Source organism: Rhincodon typus, chromosome 17, assembly GCF_021869965.1.
Source record: "Rhincodon typus isolate 14 chromosome 17, sRhiTyp1.1, whole genome shotgun sequence".
Lineage (NCBI taxonomy): Eukaryota > Metazoa > Chordata > Chondrichthyes > Orectolobiformes > Rhincodontidae > Rhincodon > Rhincodon typus.
The window spans coordinates 60,072,470-60,099,087 of NC_063348.1; the positions used below are offsets into that span (position 1 = coordinate 60,072,470).

Below are 26,618 nucleotides of genomic sequence, written 5' to 3' on the forward strand. Positions count from 1 at the left end.
CCGGCAACCATCCGAGGCTACTCCAGACTGTTGGCCATCTTGCTATCCAAAGATTTGATCTGAGGATGGTCACATACCTGCACCATCACAACAATCAACTCTGGAACATTGAAATCTGGACTGGAGCCAGGCAATCAGAAATTTATACCGCTAGCTTTCTACATCAAGCTCACTCTCTCTCTTCAAAACATTTGACGGATTCTGCCCCAGGTGCAGTTCTCACTAAGTGCGGTTAGAATTTTCTTATGTCTGTGCTATCTCTATGTTAGATTATTCCACCCACTCCTGGCTGGATCCTCACATTCTCCTACACTCCATACACTTCACATCATATAAAACTCTGTTGCTCGTATCCTCACTTCGACCAATTCACAGCTTTTGCAAAAAAAAAATGTTCATGCAATGTCACATTTATTGCCTACACTTGGTTGGCCTTGAGAAGGTGGGGATGAGCTGCCTTCATCAACCTCTGTAGTCCATGTGCTGTAGGTAGACCCATAATGCCATTAGGGAGGGAATTGCAGGATTTTGCAGCGACACTAAAGGAATGGTTATATATTTCCAAGTCACAATGGTGAGTGGTTTGGGGGGGAACTTACAGATGGTGGTGTTCCCATATATCTGGTGCCAATCATTTTCACGTTCACTTGATTATACTAACTCCTGTCTAAGCAACACCTCAAATTACCATTCTCATTCTTGTCTTTTGTGAGATATTGTATTATGATTCTCTTTACTAACTCACTCACAAGTGCTCTATGTTTGCTATACTGCATTTCCATTCATTCATTCATAAAACTGCGTTTCTGTGGTATATTTTACTCTTACAAGATAAACTAAATTAAACATCCCTTCCTAGGCTGCCAACCCATTACTGTTTCTTTATACCTCTCAATTCTTATCAGCCCCATGCAGCAAGCAGTGTTTAGTCCTGTTTCTGTAAGAAAGGCTTCCCCTGAATAAGTTTCAATACTGTAACCTACTCAGAACAATGCCATCCCTGCCGTCCTGTCTCCATAACTCACTCAAAACTATGGAAAGATTATAATATTAATTAGTCCTTAGTAACTGTCCCTCAGGACCTGAATAGGCTGCAGGACATCAGTTTCCTAACCAGTCTGCTGCTTTTTATCTCTTTGAGATCTCCTTAAACACTACCTATTTCTACAACACTGTACTACCTATTTCTAACTGGTTTTAGGCATAAATACCAGGAAATAGAACAGAAGATCCCTGCCTTCAAACAGGGCTGTGTCATTTTTTACTTTGGTTTGAGAGAAGGCAGTACTGTGCATGGTGGCTCAGTGGTTAGCACTACTGCCTCACAGCACCAGGAACCCAGGTTCAATTCCAGCCTCGGGCGACTGTCTGTGTGGAGTTTGCACATTCTCCCCGTGTCTGCGTGGGTTTCCTCTGGGTGCTCCAGTTTCCTCCCACAGTCCAAAGATATTAAATAGGGCTGCTACCCCTCTAAGAAACTTATTATCGAAACTGTGTGAATGAATGTGTAGGAACTGTCAAAACTGGTGATAGTAAATGAAATCTCATGACCCAGCAGCGGGAGATCAGTTTCATATCCTCTATACTTTTAGTTAGTTACACATATCATTTCTCACTTATTTAGATCATATAGGTCTAGTATTTTTACTAACATTACTAACTTTAAAGACAAAAGAACTAACGCCTCTTAATTATACAAGCTCAGACTGGACAAAAATTCTAATCCCATCAGGAGCAACAGCCAGCTTTTAGCAAGTACTTAAACCATCTCCTGCATCCCCAGGACAGATGTGATGCAAACTTGTGTACAACAGGTACAACTATGTGACACCATAACACTCAGATTTTAATGTATGTAAAAACTGTGTATAAAAGAGGCTACTGTAATACCGTACTTTGGATTCCATCACTGCCTCGAACTGTGCCAGTGCCAAAGTTCAATAAAGAGGTTATTTTCACCGCTCACTGATCTCAGTCATTATTGAACACAATCCCACATTTCAAACTCCTCCATAGCCTCTCTCTAGAATCTATTTCAACCCACAAACCCTGCTGGTGTTTCTGTGCTCCTTTAAATCTGTCCTCTAGAACATCTGCAGATCTAATGACTGCTCTGTCAGAGGCCACATAATTTGGAATTCTCTCCCATACCCTCTCTACCTCCATCTTACCTCAAGCTTCACTCTTCTTATTCATTTGATGGAGCTTTCCCTTGAAATCTCATGTGACCCAGTGTCACATAAAACACTCCCAGGCAGTTGTCAGCAACTCATTGCATTAAGGTGTTTTTAATAACATGTAGTTATACAAGGAGACATTAGAGGAAAGTATAACTTCACTCAAAGCAGATGCAAGTTGCTTCTGAGGCTGAAGCTGTGCAATGTTTTGAAGAGAGGGATGAGCTCTCTGTAGAAAACCAGCAGCATACCACAGCTGGAAGCGTCCTTGGTATGTCATTGCTCACTACCTATTCTGGACCCTCCTCACTGCCTTCAGCAGCTTTCTATTGCAGGCCAATGCTATTTTGCTTCACGTTTTATTTACATTCAGAAAATTACATACCTGTATACTGGACGTAATTACACAACCTTTCTCAAGAACAAAAAAATTGCAACCCTCAAACTAATGCCTTCTCCCAGAATTGTGTGGGGTATACAGGTCAAGGTGAGGTCATTGTCTCTCCCGGAGAATATTTCCCCAATGTGCTTTTCATTAAGAACAGTGACATGGACCAGTCTCTCTGGAGAATAGAGAGTGTTCAGCAGTTTTTTAAATCTTTTATTAATATATTCATGGGATGTTGGCATCATTGGCAAGGCCAACATTTATTGGCCATTGCTAATTGCTCAGAGTGAAGCTAAGAGTCAATCACATTGCTGTGGGTCTGGAATCACACATAGGCCAGACTAGGTAGGGATGGCAGATTTGCTTCCTTAAAGGATATTAGTGAAGAAATGACAATCAGCAATGGTTACATGGTCACTATTACACTAGCTATTAATTACAGAAATATTATCAAATTCACATTTTACAATCTGCCATGGTAGGCTTTGAACTCATACGTTTAGAACATTAGCTTGGGGTTTTGGATTACTAGCCAAGTGGCAATGCTAGTGTGCCACCATCTCTCTAAATTCCTACATGGGATGTGGGCGTCACTGGTGGGATAGCATTACTGGCCCATCCGGATTTCCCCTGCAGGAGGAGAGATGGTAAAGACTAGAGATGAGACAGACAGAAGGAATGAGAGACAGAGAGAGAAAAACACAGGTGGAGAATAAAGAGTGGTAAAAGCAGGAGTGAGAAGGAAAAGAGGGATAGGAGCAAGTGAGGAGGAGGGACCAAGGAGATGGAACTTGGAGGAGAGTGCACAAGAATGAGTGACACTGTGGGAAGAAGGGGAGGGTTGGTAAGGAGTGAGGGAAAGAGGAAGCAATAAGACAGGCAGGGATAATGGTGAAGAGATAGGGAGTGGCAAGGGGGAAAAAGATGTGAGGGAGAAGGGGCAAGAGAGAGGCAAGAAACAGCAGGCAAGAGGGAAGGGCAACAGAGAGAGAGAAGGGGCAAGACAGAGGCAGAAAACAGCAGGCAAGAGAGGCAGAAAGGATGAAAGAGAACGGGCGAGAGAGAAAGAGAGAGAGGAGATAAAGACAGAAGGGGCAAGACACAGAGAGAGAAGGGGAAGTAGAAAGAGAAAATTATGGGGTGAGAAATCGAGAGAAGGGGAGAGCAAGTTATTTCAGGGATGAGAGCATCAGAAGAATGATTGAAAATTTTTGTTCCTATTATTCAGGAGACTGAAACTGAGAATTTGGGAAGAGGTTCAAAATGAACAAAGCTCTTTTGTAGCAGTTGAAACAAAATAGAAACTAAATTTAATTTCTAGTTATTGGGACTAAAACCAACATCAAACAACAAGAGGGAACTGTGGATTGGGTCAATGGGCACATCCTCTACAGTCAGTAACACAAGTTTTATTTGCTGTTATAATGTTTATTTCTTGTTTAATAATTTGGTTGCCATACAAGTTATTGAGGAGTTGGGAAAGTGCAAGTTACAGGAGCTTGTAAATGGAATCTAGATGAAGATATTACAAATCACAGAAATTACAGCAACATTGAAAATCTGAACACAAATCTTTTACATAAATTAAAGTGAGATACACCTTAATGCACCAGCAAAATAAAAAATAAAATGGTTAGTGACTATTATTTGTAAAGAAAATGATATTATCGGCTCATTGATGTAATCATTGCCAGATCAACTGGAATAGTCTGCAGCTGCAATTATCGAGGAGTCAGTGAATTAACTATAATCGCTAAATGATAAATACCACAAATAAATACCAAGAGCTGTGCAAGAAGGAAAACCTGTGAATTAAATTGTTCCCCAAAAGTCACAGCTAATTGCTTCTGCTGAAGTTAACAGTTTGAGGTGCACTCAAATCTCCCAGAAACAGGGGGTTCCTGTAAGTTACTACACAATTTACAACTTGAGATTTGGTACTTTTTCCACAATTGTTACACAAACTAAGTGTTTAAGATTGTCAATTTTAATTACAGTATGTAACAGAAATGCAGACCTAAAAAGAGAATATGTAATATGGCAGGGAGAATGCATTTTCAGTCCCTGTTGCTCTACAGAAATTATTAATCTTTTACGCCAGTTTGAACGCCCAGTCATAAAGAAGAAGCCAGGCCAGAAAACATCCGTTAAAACCATTGCCTCGCAAAGAAATCCGCTCAGATTTAACTTCACTTGTATTATGGCACAGTGGGTTCAAAAATTAATTTACTGTGCAGCTACATTCCTCGATTGGAATACCTTAATGTTACATGTCATTAACCAATTCAAGAGAATAAACGTATATATATATATATATATATATGTATATATAGCTGTGAAAAAGAATAGCAGCTAAAATGACAAATAGAAACCCCACTTTGTTTTAAATTTTATTCAATAAGCAAGACATGTTTTCCTACACAGCTCAAATGAGCAAACCCACCTGCTCTGAAACTGAATATAGACATGGCCCATTCAGAGCACTCCCGACTGCTCTAGTAAGTAATTGTGGTAAATCATCTGCCTCTATGGAAGACAATAATGATTCAATTCAACACTCTTGTCACTGTTCTCAAGAGCACCTCCTGACAACAGCATTGGAAAAGACACAGCAATACCGAAAACAAATCTGTATGAGCTTTCGAGGAGAGAATTGGACAAAATGCTACAACGGTGCCCCATCATGACAGAGTATTAAGAGTGCGTCAAAATGTGAATAGTTAAAAGAGCTTCATATTTCTTTCTCACCCACGTACAATACTGGAAATGATAAGACTGCTCAGCAGAAAGGAAACAAAATTCTAGTCAGCGTCACTTCTTGTCCAAAGGAAAAAGAGTAAAACAGGGTGAGCTGATCTGCTGCACATCTTCGAGAACATTGATTGGGATTCTTGTGAAGAAATACTGGACTAGCAAAGGTAGAAAGTATATAACACAGCTCTGCTGGTTCAACTACAGTATCATTAAGACATGTCCAAGTGAGGTCAATATTAAAAGGTCATCGTTCAAAATATAGATTATGCTGTTGTTATATTTACATCACAAAAGGAGCTTCACTTTTTCCTAATCTTCTCAGCACATCAGTAGCATATGGTGTTGCTTGACTGACGAGCCACTGACACTGTCAACGTATTGTGCTTATAAATGTACTAGAGGCTTTTATTGGAACAAATGTTCATGCTGAGCTTTTAAAAATATTTCAGTCGCACATTATATTCCAGCCAGAGCTATGGTGAATGCAGACTGTTGACAAAAATAATGAGAGATCTTTTAGTTACTTTGTAAAGCATTCAAATAAATGTTTATCTAACCGACAGTAGCTGTCTTAAAGCTCGTTCTATATTCATTCGATGTCCAACTCTTGTCACGCCCAGATCAATTAAATCTTCCTTCTGAAGTGACGGTAAATGTGTCCCATCTATCTCGTTATCCAAAAATGCATCTTTGTGCTCTCCGAGGTTCAGAGTGTCCAGCCAGTCAGCCACGTCGTGTTTAGTCCAAAGGAGGACAGCCTTGGAGGCGAAAGGTTTGTTCGAAACTGGCTGTTGCAAAGTGCTAGGAGATGGAGACCGACTGCGGCCTGGTTGGTTTCCAAAATGCCCTTCCCCGGCAATTGGCTGGCTTTGGAAACCAAAGGCATCGGAAAGAGTAGATGAGGGAGACACAGCTGGCAAGGAGGAGGGTCTGGGGGTCTGACCAGTGTCTGTTGGAGATACCACTGGGCTCGGAGCTCGCTTTAAAATGGTCATACTGTCAAAGTCTGATGTCCGGTTCTGAACAGTTATGGGTTGGCTGGTTCCAGGCCGAATAGTGAAAGTTACAGTTGCATTTCGCTGTACACCTGAAGAATTGTTCACGCCGTCAGGATTCCTGTTGAATCAGTAACAGAACAGTTAGTTTACGGAGTTGGAGGAGCCAGCTATCAGCTGTAGGAAGGCTCCGAGTTAAACTTTTTATATTAGTCAACTAAAATATTTTAATCTATCTTACACAGCTTAATTTAAGAGCCAATCTCCCCTTCCTCTGCAACTCTTTGTCCATTTGGCAAGACTATGTTGGAGGGGTTGGGTTCAGAGAAATTTTACAGCAAAGACAGAGGCCATTCAGCCCATTGAGCCCATGCCAGCTTTCAGCAAGATCAACTCACATCATTACACACCCCAATCATTTCACACACTCAGGTGGCGAATTCCAGATCCCAACCACTCACTGTGTAAAAACAGTTTTCTTCATGGCTTTTAGAAAAATGACAAAACATCTGTGAAAGTTTACGGGAAGAATAAAGCCACCTTGAGCAGTTGGCGACTGTCACTGAGGTGAGTGGGACATGCAACTGACAAGTATCATCCTAGGATAAAGCAGAAGCTTTGAAGAGAAAGTCTGTCTCTGTGCAGAGCCAGTGAACTCTGGGCATTTACAGCCGCTTCCCACATGGAAGCAAAATAATCCACCAGGGATCTTGCTGTTTCCAAAATCCTGCTGCCCTGCAACCCTGAGACCCCCTCCATCCCATGGAAAAATGGGAAGGACTGCCTGGTGAAGTTACCACAAGGAGCAGATGCTGACTCTATGTCCTGCCTCTTTGCAAAAATCTCTTCAACAATCCTGCCTGAGCTAGAAACAGGGGTAGACTGGGTAGCCCCTGCAGGTTGGTCCATTATTTAATACAGTCATGGCTTATCTCATCTCGACCTCAACTCCAAAACCCTTCAACCCATTACTAATTAAAATCAGTCTATCTCCTCCTCAAATTTATTCAATATCCCTGCATTCACCACACTCCGGGGAATAAATTCCCCAGATTCACCACCCTTTGAGCATCTTATACACCTCAATCTCCTCTCAATCCTCTAAACTCTAGAGAGTATCAGCCTAAACTGCTCAATCTCTCTTCATAACACAAACCTTTCATTTCTGGAATCAGTCTAGTGACCTTCCTCTGAACAGCCTCCAATACAACTACACCCCTTCTCATGTCAGGGAACCAAAACTGTACACAATACTCCAGGTGCAGTCTCACTAATGCCATGCACAGTTGCAGCAACACTCCTGCCCTATTTTTATACTGAATCCCTTTAGCAATAAATGTCAAAATTCCATTTGCATCTTCAAGCCTGCCCTGTCATGTCTTTACTGCCTACAGGCAGTGCAATAAATATGACACTTTCATTACATTTCAAAACCTTCAGGATATCATTCTGGTCCCCTCATAGGAATCACCTGTACAGAACGCTAACTTCTCAAGCTTTCCTTTAGAAAAGTAACCTCTTGTTCCTGGAAATATAACTGTTTATTCACATCTGGGATATGGGTGTCACTGGCTGTGCCAGCATTTATAAGAGTGATCCAAATTAAAAGCAAAGTACTGCAGATGCTGGAAATCTGAGATAAACACAGAAATTGTTGGAGAAACTCAGCAGGTCTGGCAGCATCTGTGGAGACAGAAACAGAGTTAATGCTTTTTGAGTCTGACGTGACTCTTCAAAACTGGGATAATGTTCTGGAGACATGAGTTCAAATTCCATAATGGCTGACGGTGAAATCTGAATTCAATTTACAAAAAAATCTGGAATAAAAAGCTGGTGTAATAGTGACCATGCCATCAAAGCCAATAACACAACTGCTTCATTCATGTTCTTCAGGGAAGGGAATCTGCTGCCTGTACCTGGTCGGTCCTGAATGTGACTCCAGATCTACAGCAACATTTTGGACATGGCAGTAACGTAGGCAAAATAACAATGACCTCATCTCAATGACCCTTCCTCAGACCTCTGTTCTTAGGAAGGGTCACCGGACCGAAACGTTAACTCAGTTTTCTCCTCCACAGATGTTGCCAGACCTGCTGAGCTTTTCCAGCAGCTTTGTTTTTGTTGAATGACCTCACCTGAGTGGTTACGGTAAGTGATCACACCCAGTACAGCACACCAATACTGTTTCTCTGCAGTCCGTTCCCATCATCTAGCCAGAAACACCAACACTCGAATCTTGATCCTAACATTCACATTCCCCACATGCCCCAGTGCTGCCTCTCCGTGTCTCTGCTATTCCACTACGGAAGGTGTGCCACCTAGACACATTATTGCTCAATCTTTGACACTGTAACCCCGTTTGCATTGTCCCCATGAGCAGAAGGACAGCTGGTAAAGGGGCAAGTTATGTACATAAATAACAAAGATTGGAGACAAAGGAACAAGTGCCAGGAAACTGGGGCGGGGTGGGGGGGAAGAAGGGAGCACTGATGTGGAACATGCTGCACCAAGAGTGCGGAATTCCGCTGATCCAATCACTTTGAAGGCCTGGCACTGGGCTGGTTGGCTGCAATTGCAGTTTAAATGCTCTTTAACTCCCAAGTTCTGGCCATAAAGATTCCAAGCCTGTAACACGGTTAAACATGGTGTAATTATGCTCTTGTTAACAGAACCTATCGGATCAGAACTTCTTAAATGTTGCTCTAACCCTGATTAAATATTAAATTGACAAGGTTAGTTCCAGCCATAGAGATACACAGTATGGAAACGACCCTTCGATCCAACTTATTGTTAAACTTGTAACAAATGCACCACATAGGCTGGTTGCTTGGAGACAGAGAAGTTGGCAGAGATGGGATTATGGTCTGGTTCAATGTGAGGGGTGAGTGTGATGGTCAAACATGAAGCTGCTAAGGGGATACAACTGACCAATCACAGAGTCTCGAGAAGGCAGACCTGACCTATCCAGAGTTGATCACATGGGCAGCAAGTACTGAAGGAGGTCTAAGGAACTGTGCCCCGAGACAATAGCTACCTCAGCTCTGGGTGAAGAGGGAATGACCAAAATGTGCCTCTTTGGACCGATTTGTATCTCTCTCCTCTCATCTTAAACCTACGCCCTCTAGTTTTAGACTCCTCCACCATGGGGGGAAGGCTGTTGGCTACCGACCTTTCCTATGCCTCTTATGAGTTTATAGACCTCTATAAGGTCACTCCTCTGTCTCTAACACTCCCCAGGGCCCTTCCTTTGACTGAGTAAGTCCTGCCCTGGTTTGACCCACCAAAATGAAACACCTCGCATTTATCGAAATTAAACTCCGTCTGCCACTCCTCAGCCCATTGGACCAGTTGATCTCACTGTATTCCCAGATAACCACCTTCACTGTGCACTATACCATGAAACACCATCTAATCTGCAAATTTACTGACCATACCTCCTAAATTCTCTTCCAGATCATTAATATAAATGATGAGTAACAGTGGACCTTGCACTGATCCTTGTGGCACACCACTGGTCTCAGGCCTCCAGTCTGAGAAATAACCCTCTACCACTATCTCCTACCTTCAAGCCAATTTTCTATCCAATTGGCTAGCTGGCCCTGGATTCCGTGAGATTTAATCTTACTCAACAACCTGCCACATGGCACCTTGTCAAAGGCATTGCGAAAGTCCATGTAGACAACATTTATCACACTGCCCTGATAGCCCCGGACACACCTCTTCCCTCTGTCACCGCTTCAGAATTCAGTTCAGTCTTCCTGGGAGTCAACCCATGGAAAGCAATGGGCTCAGACGGTGTCCCCAGCCGATCACTCAGATCCCGTGCGGATCAACTGGGGAAGTATTCACCGACTTCTTCAATCCTGTACCCGAGAAAACACATGCAGTTTGCCTTAATGTCTACCACCCAGTAGCTCTGACTTCAATAATCATGAAGTGCTTCGAGAGGCTGGTCATGGCCCACATCAACTCCAGTCTCCCTACCTGCCTCAATCCCCTACAGTTTGCCTACTGACATAACAGATCCACAGTGGATGGCATATCCCTAGCCTCGCACTCATCCCTGGAACATCTGGACAACAAAGACACCTACATCAGACTCCTGTTCGTTGATTACAGCTCCGTCTTCAACACCATTATCCCGCCCAGACTGATCTTAAAATTCTGTGACCCTGGTCTCGGCTCTGCCCTCTGCAAATAGATCCTCAGCTTTGTGACCGCAATCAGTAAGATAGGTATCTGCACCTTCTCCACAATAACACTCAACACCAGAATCCCCCAAGGATGCATCTTCAGTCCCCTACTGTATTCCCTGTACACCGAAGACTGCGCAACCAAAATTCTGAATGAACGCCATCTACAAGTTCACTGATGACACCACCATAGTGGGACGGATATCTAACAATACAGTATCAAAATACAGAAGGAAGAGAGAGGGCTTGGTAACGTGGTACAATGAAAACCATCTGTTTCTCAATGTCAGCAAAATTAAAGAACCGATCATCAACTTCAGAATGAAGAGAGAAGAACACATCCCCTTCTACAGCAACGGAACGGAGGTTGAGAGGGTGAAGAGCATTAAGTTCCTCAGAGCGATGGCAACTGACGACCTGTCCTGGACTTCCCACACAAATGAGCCAGTCAAGAAGGCACAACAACACCTCTTTTTCCTCAGGAGGCTCAGGAAATTTGGCATGTTAAGGTCCTTCACCAACTTCTACAGATGCACCATTGAAAGCATACTAGGTGCATAATGGCCTGGTATGGAAACTGCTCTGCTGAGGACCTTAAGAAACTACAGAAGATGGGAGTGCACAGCCCAGACAATCACGGAAGCCAAACTTCCATCCATTGACTCTATTTACACGGCTCGCTGCTGTGGAAAGGCGGCCAACATCATCAAAGACCCACCGCACTCTGGTAATGATCTCCTACAACCTCTTCTGTCAGGCAGAAGGTACAGAAGCTCGAACACATGCACCAGCAGGTTCAGGAACAGCTTCTTCCCGGCTGTTATCAGACTGTCGAACATAGAACATAGAACAGTATAGCACAGTACAGGCCCTTCGGCCCACGATGTTGTGCCGAACTTCTACCCTAAAGCTGAGGTCTATCTAACCTCCACCCCTACCTTATACTAGCATCCATATGCCTATCTAATAGCCGCTTAAATGCCCCTAATGAGGCCGACTCCACTACCCTCTCTGGCAATGCATTCCACGCCCCAACCACTTTCTGAGTAAAGAATCGACATCTGACATCTCTCCTATATCTACCTCCACTCACTTTAAAACTATGTCCCCTCATAATAGCTACCTCTGCCCTAGGAAAAAGTCTCTGGCTGTCCACTCTATCTATATCTCTGATCATTTTGTACACCTCTATCAAGTCACCTCTCATCCTTCGTCGTTCTAAAGAGAAAAGCCCTAGCTCTCTCAACCTTTCCTCGTAAGACCTTCCCTCCATTTCAGGCAACATCCTGGTAAATCTCCTCTGCACCTTTTCCAACGCTTCCACATCTTTCCTGTAATGAGGTGACCAGAACTGGACACAATACTCCAGATGTGGCCGAACCAGGCTTTTATATAGCTGGAGCATAACTTCACAGCTATTGAACTCAATTCCTCTATTAATGAAAGCTAATACACCATTCACCTTCTTAACAACTCTATCCACCTGGGTGGCAGCTTTCAGGGAACTGTGGTCATGAACCCCAAGATCCCTCTGCTCCTCTACACTGGCAAGAATCCTTCCCTTAACCCTGCATTCTGCCTTCAAGTTTGTCCTTCCAAAATGAATCCCCTCACACTTTTCAGGGTTAGACACCATCTGCCACTTCTCAGCCCAGCTCTGCATCCTATCAATGTCCCTTTGTAACCTAGAACAGCCCTCCGCACTATCCACAACTCGACCCAACTTCGTATCGTCCGCGAACTTACTAATCCACTCTTCCGTTCCTACATCCAAATCATTTACAAAAGTCACAAATAGAAGAGGACCCAGAACAGATCCTTGTGGTATACCACTCGTAACTGAGCACCATGTTGAATATTTTCCGTCCACTACCACCCTTTGTCTTCTAAGGGTCAGCCAATTCTGAATCCAATCTGCCACATTTCCCCCTATTCCATGCCTCCTTACCTTCTGCATGAGCATACCATGGGGAACCTTATCAAATGCCTTACTTAAATCCATGTATACCACATCCACTGCTCTACCTTCATCCACATGTTTGGTCACCTCTTCAAAGAATTCAATAAGGTTTCTGAGGCATGATCTACCCCTCACAAATCCATGCTGACTATCACAAATCAAACTGTGCCTATCCAAGTGATCAGAAATCCTTTCTCTTAGAGCCCTTTCCAATAATTTGCCCACCACTGAAATAAGACTAACTGGCCTGTAATTTCTGGGGTTATCCCTATTCCCTTTTTTGAACAAGGGAATGACGTTTACCTCTCTCCAATCTTCCAGCACTATACCCGTGGATAGTGAGGACAAAAAGATCATTGTCAAAGGCCCTGCGATCTCTTCCCTCGCTTCCTATAGAATCCTTGGATAAATCCCATTAGGCCCAGGGGACTTATCTATATTCAAGTTCCTCAAAATTCCTAGTACATTTTCCTTACTAACATCCACCTCCTCTAGCCCACCAGCCTGTTTCACACTGTCCTCCACTACAACTAGGTCCCTCTCAGTTGTGAATACCAAAGAATATTCATTAAGGACCTCTCCTATCTCTTTAGGCTCTGTACACAAATTCCCTTTACAATCCTTGATCGGCCCTACCCTTTGACTTTTCATTCTCTTATTCCTGACGTATGTGTAAAAAGCCTTGGAGTTTTCCTTGATCCTATCTGCCAAGGTTTTCTCATGCCCCGTTATAACTCTCCTAAGTCCTTTCTTCAGCTCCTTCCTGGATAACTTGTATCCCTCTCGAGCCTTTTCCAATCCTTGTTTCTTAAACTTTATATAAGCATCCTTCTTCCTCTTAACCAGTCGTTCGACCTCTCAAGAACCAAGGCTCCCTCACTCGACTGCATCTTCCCTGCCTGCTAGGGACAAACATATTGAGCACACACAGTATGCATTCCTGAAACAATCTCCCCATTTCAACAGTGGTCTTCCCTGACAGCATCTGTTCCCATTTTATGTTATCCAGTTCTTGTCTAACAGAATTATAATTACCCTTCCCCCAATTATAAACCTTATCCTGCTGTATGTACCTATCTTTTTCCATGACTATTGTAAAAGTAACAGAGCTATGATCACTACCGCCAAAATGCTCTCCTACCAACAGGTCTAACACTTGGCCCAAATTATTGCCAAGCACCAAATCCAAAGTGGCCTCTCCTCGTGTTGGTCTATCCACATACTGTGTCAGGAATCCTTCCTGAACACACTGGACAAAATCCGCTCCATCTGAACTATTACAACTAAAAAGTTTCCAATCAATATTTGGAAAGTTGAAGTCACCCATGACTACAACCCTGTGACTTCTGCACCTTTCCAGTATCTGCCTCCCAATCCGCTCCTCCACTTCTCTGTAACTATTAGGGGGTCTGTGAAAAACTCCCAAAGTGACTGCTCCTTTCTTGTTCCTGACCTCAACCCAAACTGACTCTGTAGACATATCATTCTTGAACTGCCTTTCAGTAGCTGCTATACTAGCCCTGACTAGCAATGCCACTCCCCCACCTGTTTTTCCACCCTCCCTATTTCTTTTAAAGCATCGAAATCCCGGAACTTCCAACAACCGTTCCTGTCCCTGGTTACCCAAGTTTCTGTAATGGCCACAACATCGTAGTTCCAAGTACTGACCCATGCTCTAAGATCATCCGCCTTATTGGACTCTCGCCTCAAATAACATAACCCGAAATGTAACCTGTATGCCTCTGAGTCTTTTTGATCTGTACATCCTTTGCTTGCTGTGATCTGCTTATACCATTTGTAAACAAAGCTTTGCACTGTATTTCAGTACACGTGACAATAAATCAATGCCACTTCAAAAAACTGAAGTGAGTGATGCACAGCCTCCTGGGCTGGACTCTATCTGGCTGAGTTTCCTGTCCTGATGTGGATCAGTCTGTTAGCTGGATGTTATAACAGGGTATTGGTATTTCAAACTGTTCCAACGGATGGAGTGGAATCTGACTTACTTGCACTTTCCTGTGCAGACTGAGCTCGAAACAGCCGTGAGGCACACTCAGAGAGTGGTGTGTTAGGTCCCCCTGGTGCTGTTACTAGCTGTACAACAGGTATCTGTCTACAGTTTGGCAAGGGTCCCATTCTCATTGTGACAGTTTGAAGAGCCTCACTGGCCTTTGCCCTGTACATGGTGGGAAAATGAGGACAGTGTAGAATGGCTGGGGGTGGACCAGAGCAGGTTGAACAGAGATCTGATTGAGGAGTACAAAGTTTGAGAGGCCTGGAATGAGGAGATGGGAAAGGGCTATTTCCCTGACCAGACAGGTGAGAGACGAGGCACCAGTGATTCAAAGGGATTGTTAAAGGATTTAATAGGAAATAAGGAAGTTGTTTTCACCTGTAATGTGATAGGGGTCTGGAACTCACTGCCTGACAAGTTCGGGGAAAACTCAGAAACTCACAACTTATTGAAAAATTGTTTAGAGATGCACTTCAAATGGCGTGACCTTGCATTGCTACAGACCAAGGGTGGGATCAGGCTGGGCAGTTCATTTCTAGCCACAACAGATAGTACGGGCAGAGTGGCCTCGAGTCCACATCACAGGTCCCAGCTCCCACTACCTCTAATTGCTGCAATTCACCACATGATGGTCTGGTTAATGTCTGTGGGCAGCTATAAGTGTATTCCAGAGCAAGTGCTCCAAACCCACTGAACCTGTTACAGTATGGATGAAAATGTCAGAAGTAGCAATTGAGTCTGGTCAAACCTCAATAGGCAAAGACATACCTGCTTAAAATTAAACTATTCTCTAAAATACTGTGGGCTAGGATGGAGAGGGATGTAACAAGGAGGGGTGATGGCTATTCCTGCATTTGCAGCTCTTCAAATGCAGGAGATAATCAAAACGACCACACTTCTGCACATTGTATCACCACGATAGCTATGGTATTGGGGGTAAAACATAAATGGTTTCATGATCATTAGCAGTGGAATTATCACTAAAATTCATTTTAAAATTTTTAAAAGTCATGCCAATTGATCCCTGCTGCTGGGAACGCTGTTAATATAAAAGCACAGAACAGAGTGGCAATTTGCAATTTGGAGATGAGGGTTACACACCTTGAACACAAGGATCTGCTGCAAATATCAACCCTGAGAGCAAATATAATTTTAACAATGAAATGGGAAACACCACATAATGGAATGTATTGGAAGTGTCTTTGCCTGTACTTAACAATCACCTGTTTTGCCCCATGTTCTTCTGGCCAACATCGTTCATTTGATTAATGGTTACCCAGACCATTAGTTGCTAAGCAACTGCTGATTCTGTAGTCAGCATCCTTGACATCTCTACAAAACCAAATAAATATGCAGTAAGAGATAACAAGGTGTAGAGCTGGATGAACACAGCAGGCCAAGCAGCATCAGAGAAGCAGGAAAGCTGACGTTTCGGGCCTAGACCCTTCTTCAGAAAATGAAGAATATGTACACTGGAACATCTGAAATTGTCCCAACCCCACTCTCTGTACTGCCTGAGTACTGTAGTCTGTTGCCAGTTGACTTTAAAAAAAATACAAATCATTGAAGTGATGGCATTAGCTTCAATAAATTTGCAAATGCTTTTTCTCTTCCACATACTTAAGACAAAGACCAGCATTATTCAGACAATGCTTTCTCTGCTTGGTTGTGGTGAGCTGCCTTCTTGAACTGCTGCAGTCCTCCTGCTGTAGGTAGACCCACAATTCTCCTAGGGAGGGAATTCCAGGATTTTGACCCAGCGACAGTGAAGGAACGGCGATATATTTCCAAGTCAGGATGTTGAGTGTATTGGAAGGGAACTTGGAGGTGGTGTGTTCCAATGTATGTGCTTCCCTTGTCCTTCTAGATGGAAGTGGGCGTGGGTTTGGAAGGTGCTGTGTGAGGATCTTTGGTGAATTTCTGCAGTGCATCTTGTAGATAGTACACACTGCTGTTACTGAGCGTCGGTGGTGGAGGGAGTGGATGTTTGTGGGTGTGATGCCAATCAAGCGGCTGCTTTGTCCTGGATGGTGTCCAACTTCTTGAGGCTGCACCCATCCAGGCAAGTGGGGAGTATTCCATCACACTGCTGGAAAAGCCATCACTGACGAGTCTTCACTGTTTGTGTGTCTGGCCCAGTTAAACTTCTAGTCAGTGGTAACCCACAGGAGGTTGATAGTGAGCGTCTCAGTTAGTGATGGTAATGCCGCTGAATGCCATAGGAAGATGGTTCAATCCTCACCTGTTGAAGATGGCATTGCCCAGTATCACCTCGAGCCTGAACTCTGTCCCGGTCTCACTGTAGCCACAGATTGTCTCAATTATCAGGGGACTCACAATCATCAGCACTCATCCCACCTTCAGTTACTGAATCTGCGGACATAGTCGCTGTTCTCCTTCATGCACAAGAGGAGATTTCAGAGACATGTTCAACATTACAAATGGTTTGATTGAGAGAGGAGTTGAGAACTGAAGGACATAGATTCAGGATAATTGTTCTAAGAGCCAGACGCAACAACAAGGTTTATTTTAATGCAGTGAGTTGCTGGGATCTGGAATGCATTACTTGAAAGGAAGATGACCAGAAATTTAATTGTGATATTCAACAGAGGTTTAGATAGAGTAGAACGGGGGGAAATTACAGAGTAGTAGACAAGAACAGGGAACTGGGAACAATTAGACAACGCTGTCACAGACCCGCTTGGGAAAGATGAGTTGAATTGCCTCTTTCTGTGGTGGATCATTCTGTGATAATCTGCAATATGGCGATTGTTGTTACATTGGAAAATTATGCTCTGCAAGATCTCAAATTAGTAAACTATCCATGACTGACCAGTTATTTAGCTGACTTGGTGAGGTATATTGAGGGAGGACATGTTGGTAAAAGTGTAAAGAAAACTATTTTCCCTTCTTCAGGAATGCTCAAAGAATTGTTGAAATCTACCCGACCCAGGAGGTCACCAGAAACTCTGTTTAAAGTCATTTAACAGTGTTTGGTTTTTGCAAGGAGTGGGTGGATAATGGAGATCCAGGTGGAAACATCAAGATGTAGGGGAAAAGGGGGATAGTGAAAAAGGAACAAAGAAAATTACAGCACAGGAACCCTTCGGCCCTCCAAGCCTGCAACGATCCAGATCCTCTATCTAAACCTGTCGGCTATTTTCCAAGGATCTGTATCCCTCTGCTCCCTGCCCATTCATGTATCTGTCTAGATACATCTTAAATGACGCTATCGTGCCCGCCTCTACCACCTCCGCCGGCAACGCGTTCCAGGCACCCACCACCCTTTGCATAAAGAACTTTCCACGCACATCGCCCTTAAACTTTTCCCCTCTCACCTTGAAATCGTGACCCCGAGTAATTGAGTCCCCCACTCTGGGAAAAAGCTTCTTGCTATCCACCCTGTCTATACCTCTCATGATTTTGTAGACCTCAATCAAGTCCCCCCTCAACGCCCATTTTTCTAATGTAAATAATGCTAATCTACTCAACCTCTCTTTATAGCTAGCACCCTCCATACCAGGCAACATCCTGGAGAACCTCCTCTGCACCCTCTCCAAAGCATCCACATTCTTTTGGTAATGTGGCGACCAGAACTGTACGCAGTATTCCAAATGTGGTTGAACCAAAGTCCTATACAACTGCAACATGACCTGCCAATTCTTGTACTCAATACCCCGTCCGATGAATGAAAGCATGCCTTATGCCTTCTTGACCACTATCAACCTGCGTTGCCACCTTCAGGTTACAATGGACCTGAACACCCAGATCTCTCTGTGCATCAATTTTCCCCAGGGCTTTTCCATTTACCATACAGTTCGCTCTTGAATTGGATCTTCAAAATACATCACCTCACATTTGCCTGGATTGAACTCCATCTGCCATTCCTCCGCCCAACTCCCCAATCTATCTATATTCTGCTGCATTCTCCGACAGTCCCCTATCTGCTACTCCACCAATCTTAGTGACATCTGCAAACTTGCTAATCAGTCCATCTATACCTTCCTCCAGATCATTTATGTATATCACAAACAACAGTGGTCCCAAAACGGATCCCTGTGGAACACCACTGGTCACAGTTCTCCATTTTGAGAAACTCCCTTCCACTACAACTCTGTCTCCTGTTGCCCAGCCAGTTCTCTATCCATCTAGCTAGTATATCCTGGACCCCATGCGACTTCACTTTCTCCATCAGCCTACCATGGGGAACCTTATCAAACGCCTTACTGAAGTCCATGTATATGACATCTACAGCCCTTCCCTCATCTACCAACTTTGTCACTTCCTCAAAGAATTCTATCAAGTTGGTAAGACATGACCTTCCTTGCGCAAAACCATGCTGCCTATCACTAATAAGCCCATTTTCTTCCAAATGTAAATAGATCCTATCCCTCAGTCTCTTCTCCAGCAGCTTCCCCATCACTGACATCAGGCTCACCGGTCTATAATTACCTGGATTATCCTTGCTACCCTTCTTAAACAAGGGGACAACATTAGCAATTCTACAGTCCTCTGGGACCTCACCCGTGCTCAAGGATGCTGCAAAGATATCTGTTAAGGCCCTAGCTATTTCCTCTCTCATTTCCCTCAGTAAGCTGGGATAGATCCCATCCAGACCTGGGGACTTGTCCATCCTAATGCCTTTTAGAATACTCAACACTTCCCCCCTCCTTATGCTGACTTGACCTAGAGTAATCAAACATCTATCCCTAACCTCAACATCCGTCATGTCCCTCTCCTCAGTGAATACCGATACAAAGTACTCATTAAGAATCTCACTCATTTTCTCTGACTCCTTGCATAACTTCTCTCCTTTGTCCTTGAGTGGGTCAACCCTTTCTCTAGTTACCCTCTTGCTCCTTATGTACGAATAAAAGGCTTTGGGATTTTTCCCTAACCCTGTTTGCTAAAGATATTTCATGACCCCTTTTAGCCCTCTTAATTCCTCATTTCAGATTGGTCCTACTTTCCCGATATTCTTCCAAAGCTTCATCTGTTTTCATCATAAGTTGCCTAGACCTTATGTATGCTTCCTTTTTCCTCTTTGCTAGTGTCACAATTTCATCTATCATCCGTGGTTCCCGAATCTTGCCCTTTCTTTCCCTCATTTTCACAGGGACACGTCTGTCCTGCAGTCTAATAAACCTCTCTTTAAAAGCCTCCCACATATCAAATACGGATTTACCCTCAAACAGCTGTTCCCAATCCACATTCCTCAGCTCCTGTCGAATTTTTCTATCGTTGGCCTTCCCCCAATTCAGCATTCTTCCTTTAGGACCATTCTCGTCTTTGTCCATCAGTATTCTAAAACTTAGGGAATTGTGATCTCTATTCCCAAAATAATCCCCTACTAAAACTCTAACCACTTGGCCAGGGTCATTCCCCAACACCAGGTCCAGAATGGCCCTTTCCCGAGTTGGGCTATTTACATACTGTTCTAGAAAACCGTCCTGAATGCTCCTTACAAATTCTGCCCCATCTAAACCCCTAACACTAAGTGAATCCCAGTCTATGTTGTGAAAATTAAAATCTCCCATCACCACCACCCTGTTGCTCCTACATCTTTCCATAATCTGTCTACATATTCGTACCTCTATCTCACGCTCGCTGTTGGGAGGCCTGTAGCACAGCCCCAACATTTGTACCACACCCTTCCTATTTCTGAGCTCTGCCCATATTACCTCACTGTTCGAGTCCTCCATAGTGCCCTCCTTCAGCACAGCTGTGATATCCTCTTTGACCAGTAATGCAACTCCTCCACCCCTTTTACCTCCCTCTCTATCCCGCCCGAAGCATCTATAACCTGGGATATTTAGTTGCCAATCTTGTCCTTCCCTCAACCAAGTCTCAGTAATAGCAATAACATCATACTCCCAGGTACTAATCCAAACCCTCAGTTCATCTGCCTTACCTACTACACTTCTCGCATTAAAACAAATGCATCTGCTCCTATGATGCTGCTTGGCCTGCTGTGTTCATCCAGCCCTGCACCTTGTTGTCTCTGCATCTCAGACCACCTGGTACGACTCTTTGAAATAACTCCACTGGTATCCCATCACCAAGTCACTCTTTATTTACATGTGGAGAGTCCTTCACACTGATCCAGCTCCCTCAGGGCCAGCTCTCAGAGTGAACAGAACCTCTGACCCTCCTGTTCTTATCTGTCAGCCAGAGCTCCCTGATTGGACCAGGTTAACAGCCCCAATCAGGGAACTCATACTCAATGAGGTCCAGCTCGCTGACCTCATTCCAATCACTACACTTTCCATATAAAATCTTTTGTCAGCCCTTACTGGGAACAGTAAAGGGAAGTGATGCCACCATTTATTTGCTTCTGCAAAACTGGATGCAGACTACAAGTCCCTTACTGTCTTAACAAAAGAGCGAGAATATCTCATCACAATGAGCAGCAGGTGCTCTTGTCGATTCATGGGGAGACAGTTGGGTAATGTCACTGGATGAGTAATCAAAAGGCCCAGGCTAATGTTCTGGGGTCATGGGGTCGATTCCCACCATGGACACTGGTAAAATTTAAATTTAATCAACAGACCTGGAATATCAAGCTCATTGTACTAATGGTGTCATTTAATGCCATTCCTTCAGAGAAAGAAATCTGCTGTGCTCATCTGGTCTGGTCAACATGTGACTCCAGACTCACAGCAATGTGCTTGTATCAATCTCTACAAAATCTCAACAAAGAAATGAAACTGGATGGATCACCTGGCTTCAACCTAGGTACTGGAAAAGACAACAGCAGAAACTGTCCTGTCGACCATGCAAAGTCCTCCTCACTAACATCTGGGGGTTAGTGCCAAAATTGGGAGAGCTGTCTCACAGACTAGTCAAGCAACGGCCTGACATAGTCATACTCACAGAATCATACCTTACAGACAATGTCCCAGACACCGCCATCACCATCCCTGGGTATGTCCTGTCCCACCGGCAGGACAGACCCAGCAGAGGGGGTGGCACAGTGGTATACAATCGGGAGGGAGTTGCTCTGGGAGTCCTCAGCATTGACTCCGGACCCCATGAAGTCTCATGGCTTCAGGTTAAACATGGGCAAGGAAACCTCCTGCTGATTACCACATACCGTCCTCCCTCAGCTGATTAGTCTGCCCTCCTCCATGTTGAACAACACTTAGAGGATGCACTGAGGATGGTAAGGGCACAGAATTAGGACTTAGATGCTAGACCGGGTCTGCAGCAGGCAGTGAGGGAACCAACAAGAGGGAAAAACATACTTGACCCCATCCTTACCAATCTGCCAGCTGCAGATACATCTGTCATGACATCATCGGTAACAGCGACCACCGCACATTCTGTGTGGAGATGAAGTCCTGCCTTCACGTTGAGAATAACCTCCATCATGTTGTGCTAAATGGGATGGGCCTCAAACAGATCTACCAGCTCAAGACTGGGCATCCATGAGGCGCTGTGGGTCATCAACAGCAGCAGAACTGTGGTCCAGCACAATCTGTAACCTCATGGCCCGGCGTATCCCCCACTCAACCATTACCATCAAGCCAGGGGATCAACCCTGGTTCAATGGAGAGTGCAGGAGGGTATGCCAGGAGCAGCACCAGGAATACCTGAAAATGAGGTGTCAACCTGGTGAAGCCACCAAACAGGACTATTTACATGCCAAACAGTGAAAGCAGCAAGTGACAGACAGAGCTAAGCGATCCCACAACCAACAGATCAGATCTAAGCTCTGCAGTCCTGCCACATCCATGTGGTGGTGGACATTTAAACCACTCACCCAGCTTCAATGATGGAAGAGCTCAACAATTAGCGCAAAAGATAAGGCTGAAGCATTCGCAGCAATCTTCAGCCAGAAGTGCCGAGTGGATGATCCATCTCGGCCTCCTCCAGTGGTCCCCAGCATTACAGATACCAGTCTTTAGCCAATTCGATTCACTCCACGTGATATCAAGAAATGGTTGGAGACACTGGATACTGCAAAGGCTACAGGCCCTGACAGCATTCCAGCAATAGTACTGAAGACTTCTCCTCCAGAACTTGCCACTCCCCTAGTCAAGTTGTTCCAATACAGTTACAACAACGGCATTTAGCAAAATGTGGAAAATTGCCCAGGTATGTCCTGTACACAAAAAGCAGGACAAATCTAACCTGGCCAATTACTGCCCCATCATTATGGGGAAGCAATTGCCTAGTGGTATTATCGCTGGACTGTTAATCCAGAGACCCAGGTAATGTTCTGGGGACCCAGGTTCGAATCCCACCAGGGCAGATCGTGGAATTTGAATTCAATAACAACATCTGGAATTAAGAATCTAATGATGATCGGGAATCCATTGTCGATTGTTGTAAAAATCCATCTCGTTCATTAATGTCCTTTAGGGAAGGAAACTGCCATCCTTACCATGTGATTCCAGAGCCACAGCAATGTGGTTCACTATAAACTGCCCTCTGGGAAATTAGGGATGGGCAATAAATGCTGTCTGGTCAGAGATGCCCTCATCCCGTGAATGAATAAAAAAAATTAGTCTCCTCTTGATCATCGGTAAAGTGATGGAAGGTGTCAGTAACAGCGCTATCAAGCAGCACCTGCTCAGCAATAACCTGCTCAGTGACGCCCAGTTTGGGTTCCGCCAGGACCACTCAGCTCCTGATCTCATTACAGCCTTGGCTCAAACATGGATAAAACAGCTGAATTCCAGAGGTGAGGTGAGAGTGACAGCCCTTGATATCAAGGCTGTATTTGACTAAGTGTGGCATCAAGGAGCCCTGGCAAAACTGGAAGCAATGGGTATCAGAGGGCAAACTCTCTGGTGGTTGGAGCCATACCTGGCACATAGGAAGTGGTCGCGGTTGTTAGAGGTCAGTCATCTCAGCTCCAGGACAACTCTACAGGAGTTCCTCAGGGTAGTATCCTAGGCCCAAACATTAAACTTCAGCTGCTTCATCGACAACCTTCTCTCCATCATATGGTCAGAAGTGGGGATGTTCGCTGATGATTGTACAATGTTCAAATAGAACAAGGTCTGGACAGTATCCAGGCTTGGGCTGACAAGTGGCAAGTAGCATTTGTGCCACGCAAATGCCAGGCTATGACCATCACCGATAAGAGACAACCTAACCACTGTCCCTGGACATTCTATGGTGTTACCATCACTTAATCCCCAACTATCAACATCCTGGGAGTTACCAATGAGCAGAGGCTTAACTGGACTCACCACATAAACACAGTGGCTACAACAGCAGGTTAGAGGCGAGAAATACTGCAGCAAGTAACTCACCTTGTGTCCCCTCAAAGCCTGTCCACCATTTACAAGGCACAAGTCAGGAATGTGATGGAATACTCCCCACTTGCCTGGATGGGTACAGCCCCAACAACACTCAAGAAGCTCAACATCATCCAGGACAAAGCAGCTGCTTGATTGGCACCATATCCACAAACATCCACTCCCTCCACCACCTACGCTCAGTAGCAGCAGTGTGTATTATCTACAAGATGCACCACATAAATTCACCAAAGATCCTCAGGCAGCACTTTCCAAACCCATGACCACTTGCATCTAGAAGGACAAGGGCAGCAGAAAGATGGGAACACTATCTCCTCCAAGTTCCCCTCCAAATCACTCACCATCCTGATTTGGAAATATATTGCTGTTCCATCATTGTCACCGGGTCAATTCCCTCCCTAAGGGCATTGTAGGTCTATTTACAGCACATGGACTGCAGCGGTTCAAGAAAGCAGCTCACCCCCACCTTCTCAAGAGCAACTAGGACGGGCAATAAATACTGGCCTAGTCAGTGATGCCCACATCACATGAATGAAGAAAAAACCATGCTCATTTCAGGTATTAGTCAGTAAAGCTTCTTTGAACTGCTTGGAATGCATTAACATCCTTCTGCAAGCACAGTGACCAGTATTTTGACAGTACTCCAGCTGTAGCCTCACCAAAGCCCTGTACAACTGAAGCATAACCTTCCTACTCTTGCAGCAACTTCCCCTCACAATAAACCATCACATTCCGTTAGCTATCCTTATTACTTGCTGCACACTGACCTTCTGTGATTCATGCACCATGATACCCAGATACCTCTGCATCTCAGAGCTCTGCAACCTCACACCATTTCGCTCATGTGCTTCTTTTTTATTCTGACAAAATGGACAATTTCACACTTTTCCACATTGCACTCCATTTGTCAGATCTTTGCCCAGTCACTTCACCTCTGTATCCCTTTATAGGCTCATGTCCTCTTCACAACTGACTAATGAAATAAAAATGTTGAGCGCCCTATGGAATGTCCCCCAATGGAATGACAGAACAAGGTAGTGTTTTATTCAGGTGTTCAGGAATGGAGTGAAGCCTTTGCTCAAGATTTGGAAGGTGATTGGAGGAAGGTATAGGGGAGATGTCAGAGGTCGGGTCTTCACACAGAGAGTGGTGGGTGTGTGGAATGCGCTGCCGGCAGTGGTAGTGGAGTCAGATACTTTAGAGACTTCAAAGCGACTCTTGGATAGACACATGGAAGATAGTAAAGTGTAGGGTATGCAGGGTAGATTGATCTTCGTAGGATAATAGGTTGGTACAACATTGTGGGCTGAAGGGCCTGTATTGTGCTGTTCTGTTCTATGTTCTATGTTGAATGGAAAAGGTTTGTTCTGTGAAGTGAGGTGATTGGCTGAAGGCCATTCCTTTGCTTCCAATCTGGGGCATTGGCAGTATGCAACCCTGGAAAATTTGACCAATATTCCCCTTCCTTCATATCAAAGGAGCCTGAGCTAACTGTCGATCTGTACTCTATCAGCACTGGACTAGACCCAACCCACCCAGCACAGCGCTGATCGTATTCATTCACTGACTGAATCCATGTTAATATGCGTTCCACTCCCCAATCTGACATATTGCTAACAAACTTTGTAAACGTGAACTAGGAGAAAGCCACTCATTTAGTTTGGCCTAATTGGAAGGGTAGTTGCCATATTAGCTGCAGGACATTACTGATCACACTCATGAAGAATAAAGCATCCTTAATAAACAGCAAGGCAAGAACATCAGCTCAATCCTAAAGCTGATGGAGTGGGAAAGGGGGGCATGAACAAATATATGTATGTAAATTCTCACAGATATTGTCAAACTCCTATGGTAATTGGCATAGAATTTATCTTAATCACCAAGGCTGGCTGAAATATTCTTGTCACATGTTAAACTATGATGAGAAAAATACTGTCTGCAATCAGCTATGTGAACTTCAGGGGCTAGGAAAATTGGCCTGTAATTACAGAGAGGACTGTATTAAGCGAAACTGTTTTTGACAAACTTTGTTTAAGTTTTTCCTTATTGCTAGATTGTTCATCGGTTCTGCTATTACCTCAATCAACAGGATTTTGTTGTGATCGAGAAATGCTTTAACTTCATTGAAAACTGAGGTCATTAAAGGTTTTATTCTGTGAAATGGTAGACAAACAGGAGGCTGGAAGAACACATCAGGCAGCAGTCCTGAAGAAGATTAATAGAACATAGAACATAGAACATAGAACATTACAGCGCAGTACAGGCCCTTCGGCCCTCAATGTTGCGCCGACCTGTGAAACTAATCTGAAGCCCATCTAACCTAAACTATTCCATTATCATCCATATGTTTATCCAATGACCATTTAAATGCCCTTAAAGTTGGCGAGTCTACTACTTTTGCAGGCAGGGCATTCCACGCCCTTACTACTCTCTGAGTAAAGAACCTACCTCTGACATCTGTCCTATATCTATCACCCCTCAATTTAAAGCTATGTCCCCTCATGCTAGCCATCACCATCCGAGGAAAAAGGCTCCCACTGTCCACCCTATCTAATCCTCTGATCATCTTGTATGTCTCTATCAAGTCACCTCTTAACCTTCTTCTCTCTAACGAAAACAGCCTCAAGTCCCTCAGCCTTTCCTCATAAGACCTTCCCTCCATACCAGGCAACATCCTGGTAAATCTCCTCTGCACCCTTTCCAATGCTTCCACATCCTTCCGATAATGCGGTGACCAGAACTGTACGCAATACTCCAAGTGCGGCCGCACCAGAGTTTTGTACAGCTGCAACATGACCTCATGGCTCCGAAACTCAATCCCTCTACCAATAAAACCTAACATACCGTACGCCTTCTTAACAACGCTAT

The 26,618-nt window shown here is 44.2% G+C and overlaps 1 protein-coding gene across 4 annotated transcripts in view; it reads right to left on the reverse strand.

The window, feature by feature from the left end:
- Positions 1 to 3,988: 3,988 nt before the first annotated feature.
- LOC109915618 (SH3 and multiple ankyrin repeat domains protein 2-like) overlaps positions 3,989 to 26,618 on the reverse strand; it is a 60,518-nt gene continuing 37,888 nt past the window's right edge. For all 4 annotated transcript variants that reach the window (XM_048607154.1, XM_048607153.1, XM_048607152.1 and 1 more), the window contains one exon: positions 3,989 to 6,435. In XM_048607154.1, coding sequence (XP_048463111.1) covers positions 5,868 to 6,435 — 568 coding nt within the window. In that variant the 3' untranslated portion in view covers positions 3,989 to 5,867. The remainder of the gene's footprint in view (positions 6,436 to 26,618) is intronic.